General features: G+C 35.6%; 1 protein-coding gene across 3 annotated transcripts in view; it reads right to left on the bottom strand.

The window, feature by feature from the left end:
- Window positions 1-2168: 2168 nt before the first annotated feature.
- The window catches only part of arhgef39 (Rho guanine nucleotide exchange factor (GEF) 39), a 55643-nt gene continuing 49842 nt past the window's right edge, over window positions 2169-7969 (bottom strand). For all 3 annotated transcript variants that reach the window (XM_058417607.1, XM_058417606.1, XM_058417608.1), the window contains exons 10-12: window positions 5428-5557; window positions 5167-5276; window positions 2169-3305 (exon numbers count right to left, since the gene is read on the bottom strand). In XM_058417607.1, coding sequence (XP_058273590.1) covers window positions 3266-3305; window positions 5167-5276; window positions 5428-5557 — 280 coding nt within the window. In that variant the 3' untranslated portion in view covers window positions 2169-3265. The remainder of the gene's footprint in view (window positions 3306-5166; window positions 5277-5427; window positions 5558-7969) is intronic.

Genomic DNA, 7969 nt, shown 5'->3' with positions numbered 1-7969 from the left:
ATTTATGAGGGGGGAAAAGTATAGGCTCTAAGACTGAGCCTTGTGGAACCCCACTAGACAGAAATATTTGTCAAACTTGTGAGAATAAAGAAACATGCCGCGGACTATCACAAGAGGTAATGAACAAACCAAGCATGGTGACCTCTATCATTTATGAATGATGCTTTAACTCCAAATGACAGAGAGACAGAATATATAGGGAGGGGAGATACATTCTTTTAAGCATCTGGTTAATTAAAGGTGCACAGGCAAAAGTCAACTTGGTTATACAACAAAACATTGAGGTAACTGAACCAATTTACTCAAACGTGTAGGTGAGATAAATTAAGATAAAGACTGTAGAATCGTATACAGTATTAATATCAGACAAAGAAACACTGGCTTTACACATCCAACAAAGCAGCACTGCCACCTTGTGGCTATCTCTAGCACCACAAAGCCACTTTCTGCCTGATCATAGATGGTATTTTTCAATGCCTCATCAAAATGCCTTTTCCAAAACGTTAAACCACAGACGCTCCAATGCGGATATCCTCAAGTTCCTACAGACTGATGACGGCTAAAGGAAGCTAACATTTTTTTCTTAGTTGGCTAGGGTTAGTATGTTTGCCACAAACGTCTGTAAACAGAGAGAACAGTTGAAGGATGTAATACAAACCTTATGCTAATACAAATGAGCATGTCTGACAGGGATGATGGACTGATAAGGATATAACAAAGTAGATACACAAAAAATTGCAAACAAAGCTGAAAGCATGAATCATGAACATTCTCCAGTAACAGACTTTATATATATATATATATATATATATATATATATATATATATATATATAAAATACAACTTTGTGGGAACAGTTTGGGGATGGCCCCTTCCTGTTCCAACATGACTGTACACCAGTGCACAAAGCAAGGTCCATAAAGACATGGATGAGCGAGTTTCGTGTGGAGGAACTTGACTGACCTGTACAGAGTCCTGATCTCAACCTGAAAGAACACCCGTGGAATGAATTAGAGTGGAGACTGTGAGCCAGACCTTCTCGTCCAGCAGAGCTGAAGCTGTTATAGCTGCAAAGGGCGGGCCAACTCCATATTACATTCATATGCATGTAAGGGCAGACGTCCCAGTTTTGGAATGGCTCAGTCTCCACTCTAATTCCTACAATTTTGGGAGCATGAAATTGTCCAAAATGTCTTGGTATGCTGAAGCATTAAGAGTTCCTTTCACTGGAACCAAGGGCGCCACTCCCCTCTCTTTTCTAAGTATTTACAGTCTCAGATCTTCTGTAGGCCTCTGTCTACTCTCTATTGTAGCCATGAACTACATGCTATTTTTCCAAGATATTTGGTGTTGCCTCACAGCACCATGATCAGTGGTCAGCTCGATCCTAATCTCTGGTGTCTGTCTGTGTGAAGGGTCATTCACATGCCCGTGTCTGTGTAGACTTCCTCCAGGTTCTGTGCGATCGAGGTCCAGTAATTTTGCAGTCAGAGTATACCAGTGTTTCACCTCCCTCATCAAAAAGTCACATACACATTTATTTTTGCAGCCCTTTAGTGGATTTGGCCCTGCATACCTTTATAGCATTCATCTGGCCCATTTCTTATAAGTTACACTGATCAGATTTGTTATGGTATTTTTCAGTGCACAGTTTAGTGCTGGATCCACATCTGGATATGTACACAACCAGTGGTAGCTTAGAGGTTAAGATGTTGGGCTACTGATCAGAAGGTTATGTGTTCAATTCCTGTTCTTCCAGTGACTGTTTGAACATGTACTACACTGCTGGAACACCTCCTTGTACCCAGTGTTTCATAGAGAACTTGACCAGGAAAAAGCACTTAGTGAAGCTGAATGATTTCCATGCTTAGAAGTGGTTACAGTGGTCAAATTCAATTGATTCCTCATTCATTTAAAAAAAGGACAATAATTGACACATATACAGTGCTTTGTCACCAGAAATCTTGAAAAACTTGCAGTATGGTCTGAATATATTCATTTCTGACAACAAACAACATTTAAAGAAAAAGGAAATAAAAATACAACCACCTTTCCCAGGCTAGGCCCCGGATCCTCCACGAACATGACTAAGATAAAGCAGTTCCTGAAGATGAATGAACGAATAATTAATAATTTATATAGTTAAACAAAGAACCTCTCACTTTTTTCTTTTCCTCAAGTAGTATTTTATTGGTTACTGATAAATGGCCAGTTAGTTTATAATGAAAGAAAGAAAGTCTAAACCAAGATTTGTACCTTGCCATTAAATAGTTCTGCACTGTGTACATAGTTGGATAATTACATTGACCACAAGAGGGCGCTTTTGGATATCTAATGCACCAACAATGCACCAAGAAGTTCTCCCAACATGCTCAGGTTTGCAGGTTTAATAAAGCAATGTAAATGATCGCAATATAAATAATAAAATATTAATATCCAGAACCTTCTCTGTGACCAGTTCAAATGTATTTAGCTCAATGTTGGACCAGGTCTGACTAACTGATCAAACCTTCCTCATAAAATGAGCCTAAAGCCAGAAATCTTCCACAGCCTCCAATTATAAGTTTGCAATTTTAATCTGTAATCACATTAAGAGTCACAGTGACTTGACCGATTTATTTAGAAATGATTCAACTGTTGTTTGGTGTAACAGCTTTCAGTAACATTAATGCACCGGGTAAAGAGGGAGTATTATAAAGACAAGACATTACGCACATTACAGTAATACAGCACACAGTGAAAATCAGTTCAGTTGCTTGTGGATGCAGATCACTGATGATTACATACTATGTTAATATAATTTCCCATGATTCGCAATCAGTAAAACTGATCCATACACAATCAGTAGTAAAATCCCTTCATGCACTCACTTTAATATTGCACTTCATCTTTCCTCCCCAATAATAAGAATACAGGATGATATGTTATGGTGTTATAAATAACTGTAGGAGTGTTGGTTATTAGTAGCCTTAATGATACAGAGTAAAGAGATATGATACGTTATAAAAGTGTTCAGTCGACAGTGTTATGCCTGATGAACGCAAAACAAAAGACAAATAAAACTCATTCGTACATAAACACTGCGTTTTTGTTCTTTGGCATTTAGAAGCAAAAATAAGACATAAAACATTTCAGAGAAAATCACTCTTAAAATGCTTGAACTCAAATATGAACTCATTCCTTCAATAAAAATGATACTAATCTAATATGTGGATATATCAGCCTCCCAGCAATAGCACCAGTTTTTCTCAGCATCGGCATCGGCTCACAGAATGACGCAGCTCGAGCCGGACGATTCCTGGGACCTGTTTGTGAAAGGTGCACATCTGATTACACTTTCAGAAACACAACAGAAATCCCTGCAAATAAAACAATCATTCTACTATGCTGAAATAATAAGAGTGACTCACTTTCACCAAGCACTCACCGAAGATAGAAGCTCTTAAATCACAAGTGCTTCATAGAATTATTTCTAGGCATGCACTGATCCTTAATTTTTGAGATGATACTAAATATCAGAGCCCTGAGTCATGGTCTTTTGACCTTCGCTTTATTTCAGCGAATGATGAGCCCAAGATGGAAAATAATGATCTTAAGGAAGCGGCTCGAGTTTGCATAAAATCATGATTCAAGATTGAAGTCATCCAGTCTGATCTGAGAACAATTCAGCATTTGAGGCTTATACTGGTCTAATACTGAACTCAGTACTGAATTGATATGGATTAAAATTACAAGTAGTTTCTTAAAAAAATAAAAATATTTTCTTTAGTACTTTTTCAACACTAACCTACAAAACAATAAAAAAAAAAATAGTAAGAATATTAAAACATATGAACACTATTTACAGGTCTATATTTTATAATACAAAAACTTTTGCATCTACACTTTAATGCCATGTATCTGGTTTGAAAAATTCAAGAACCAAAATAACTATAAACAAATAAATATTGTTTATTGACACAATATTTGCATAATTTAAAAAATATATATAAATAATTTGCCAAATATATTTCTAAAATATATTTGTGCTGAAATCATGTCAATATAATCATACTGATACTATGATAAAATATACTTCTTCTTCTTCTTCTTCTTATTATTATTACTATTAAAATATACATAATTATTATTTTATTATTATTATAACAAATATGAACATAGCTAATTTTATGTTTAATTATTTTTAATTTTAATCCTTATTTAAATTTAATAACACAAAATGCTATTTAATATTATAATTATTATTATTTTGGACTAAATACTTTTATTTGATGTCCACAAAATTATATTAGCATTGAGTGAGTTTTTCTAATAAGTGTCTAATAGAAATATCTTTAAATATTGTTACAGGATTTTGGGTGTGTGTGTGTGTGAGAGATATTGTCCACCCCTAGTGTGTGTGTGTGTGTGTGTGTGTGTATGTGTGTGTGCGTGTAATATTCTCACACTAAACGGAAAGAGTCCTTGGCTATGAAAAGTTTGACCTCTGACCCAGTGTGTGTTGGAGACAAAACATGAATGGCTTAAATAATTGTGAAGGTTCTGCAGCTGGCACCTTTTGGAGCAGGAGAAATCCTCATGTGAAAGTGTTCATGTTAATGTGGATAGAACCCTTTCTATCCTGATAACCTTGAGTATCAGCCAATACTGAAATCTAATAGATTTATTTTTTGCTTGAAAGCTAGTAAGCTTAAAAAAATTATTTTTAAAAGCAGCACTTTTGAAAAAATACATGACAAAAAACACATATCTAACACACTCCCATCTACTTCTCCTATACAAAAATCATTGCATATATCGTATAAACACAATTAAAATCAATTCATAACAAAATAATCTTTTCCAAATCCATTTCTAATGCTTTCCATTTGTTTCAGGATTGACTTATTTTTGTTCCACTATTTTTTTGCTGGTATTCTGGGTTCTGTGCTCTCTCTAGGTGTCAATGTGTATTTGTTTTTTTTTTGTTTTTCAATTATACACTCTTACTAACAATTTATAAATCTTATGTATATATATATATATATATATATATATATATATATTTATATATATATATATATATATATATATATATATATATATATATATATATATATATATATATATTATATAACTGTATCTCCAAAGGCTAGTATCATTCTTTGGAGGGATGTGTCTGTGTACCTTCCAGAAGGAGCCTCGGAGAGTTTTATCTTTTTGGATGCGCTGCCTGCACTCTCTCCAGCTGGTGGTCTGTAGTTGTTCGAGCTGCTCTCAGTCCCCTGTTCACTCGCCTGCACAAACACCACACGCATGTACAAACACACACACACAGACACACACACAAATTCTCTATGGAGAGTAACAGAGGATCGGCTGAATAATTCACCCCTTCAGTTTACTTTTCTTAGCATTCAAGCGAGTGTGATGGTGTGAGTCTCTGACCATAGCCCTCTTCCTGCTGTGAGTTTGGGACGAGGCCGGTGCGCTCTGCTGGCTGTGTGTGGCTGCACGGAGCGGCGGTCGGAGAAGCTCCTCTCTCCTGTGCACTACTGTGCTCTTGGTTTTTAGCTTTCTGTTAGGAGACACACACAGAGTGCAGACAATTTAAGCTGGTATATAGCATCAAAATGATACACACGTGTTCTTTGGTTACATGTTTGCAAACACGCAGAAAATATTTGTGGAACACGTGTGTGTGTGTGTGTGTGTGTGTGTGTGTGTGTATGAAGGAATGTGCAGCACTAATTGACCCTAAGGTGTCCTGTGAGATCTCCTCAGCTTTCTCTTACAGTCACCCCAATCTCCCACGGTACTGAACCCCAGACAAGGTAGAAGTGTCTGTGTGTTTATATTAGAGTGAATTTTTCATCTAATGCCAAATCTTTAAGCACTTTATTTCAGCTACTCTTAGCAAGAATGCACAAAAACAACTACAAAAACAATTATCCACGATTGTATTTCACTGAAATCAAAGATTATAAAACAGTCAGTGACATGAATATCTACTATTGCTAGAAAGCTGAAATTTCTCGAGCATGACCAAAAAAGCGAAACATGATCCTGATTTTAATAGCAGAAATCTGCACATGGAAAGAAAACATTATAAATGCATTACTAATAAATCACAGGGATTTGAATTTTATAAGCCAACAGGCAGCAGTGTGACACAGACCAGAGACATCAGCAGTTTTAGGTACAAATGCAAGAATGGGAAGGCAATAAATAAATAAATAAATAATTAAACAAATCACACTAAATAAATAAATTTTTTTTTTCAAGATTTGCTTCACACTTAAGAGCTTGTGGAGACAAAAAACCTCTGATAGAACCACTCTAGCCCTGTCCCGAATGCTCTCTCATCAATACCGTGTTTTTGCTCTATGTGCTCAATAAAATATTCAAGAGTTTATTGTCATATGTACAGGAAACAGTGTTACACCATACAATGAAATTCTTGCTCTGTGAATCCTACAGCAGTGTATGACATAAATTAAGGACATAAGAAAGGAAGAACAGAATACGCCAAATGCCAGAGACAAAAAGTATTGCCTGTATTAAGTGTATGGTTTGCAATATAACAAAGTCATGCAAAGTCCTGTAGAGGAAAATAAGTCCATGTTGCTTATTTGCATTAAACCTGCATTTGTATAAAACCTGCCCAATATCAGTACAGATAAATCCATGTCTCTATCCGGATATCTGTAAAGCTGCTTTGTGATAATGTACCATAATAAATAAAACTGAATTGAATAAGTGCTCCATGCTTTTAATTGCAGTGTCATAAAAGACATTGCTTTTGACAGAATCCTCATCACTGCAAAAATCATCAGGCAGTGCTCTGAAGACTCATAGGATGGCTTTATACTTGCTTTTAATTTCCACAGAAAATTATAAATCATTATGTTTGCAAATAAATAATAGTTCTGTGTCTCAAATTGCACAATAAGGTAACTAATTGAGTCTATCATTCCACTATTATGGTTAGTAGCAGACTCAATTGTTTTGGGATGCACTGCGAAAATCTCTATTTTACTTAAGACAACGATTCAAATATTATTATTCTTCAATTTTCCTGTCTCATAATATTTTTTAAATCGAAATTGTCATTAAATACTAGATTATTCAGCCTAGCCCTGCTAGTTTTTGTTAAAGAGATTTAACCACGTTAACCAATTCAATATAAGTTGCGGATCATTCAGGCTAATAACTCTAAACCTCGATAAATAAATCTAACGTGAAATACGGTGTGTTGTGGCTTCAACCTGTACAATAACCATAGCTACACTTCCTTGAGCCCACTGTGAGAGCTGTAATAGATTTAACTTTTAATTTGGAAGATCATGATATGCGATTGACGATGACAACAAATACAACGATGGAGTAAAGTTTGAAAGAAAATCTAACAGAAGATGCTTGTGTGTTTAACATCTTCATGCTGCTGCACAGAGGGAAATGTGTGTCCCAAAATAGGTTTACCAGTTAACATGGAAACTTGGCAGACGGAGATGTTTTGGCTGTGAACTTCCCTCTACTGAATATCGTCTATAATCCACCAGATGTACAAAAGGTATAGAGGAGAAAAAAAAAAACGCAGCTTGTGTATCTGCTGCATTCGAGCACACGCTTGCCCATTTCTATTGCCCTAAAGACTTGTGATGTGAAGGGAGTATGAAGTGTACAAGTTTGCAGGTGTTGAGTCATAAACGCAGGGGTTTATTATTATTTTTATGCGATTATTGGTCATCGGTTTCTCTGGGAACAGAGGTCTGTGTTTCTGTTGTCTATTAATGCAGTGGACACATCCGTCCAATTTAAGATTCAAATATACAATCCTTTAAAAAGTTTTGGCTGAATAGGTTTTCTTAATTGCAGGTTGAATTTTAACAACTAGTTCTTTTTTCTTTTAAGCAGCAGAGAAATAAAAAAAAAATCGCTCACTTGACTACATCTCAACAGGTCATTTGCTTTATCTTTCTATTCCTCA

This window comes from Hemibagrus wyckioides, linkage group LG19 (assembly GCF_019097595.1).
Source record: "Hemibagrus wyckioides isolate EC202008001 linkage group LG19, SWU_Hwy_1.0, whole genome shotgun sequence".
Lineage (NCBI taxonomy): Eukaryota > Metazoa > Chordata > Actinopteri > Siluriformes > Bagridae > Hemibagrus > Hemibagrus wyckioides.
Note: the sequence above shows the minus strand (reverse complement) of the source record. Positions and strands in the feature narration are given on the sequence as shown.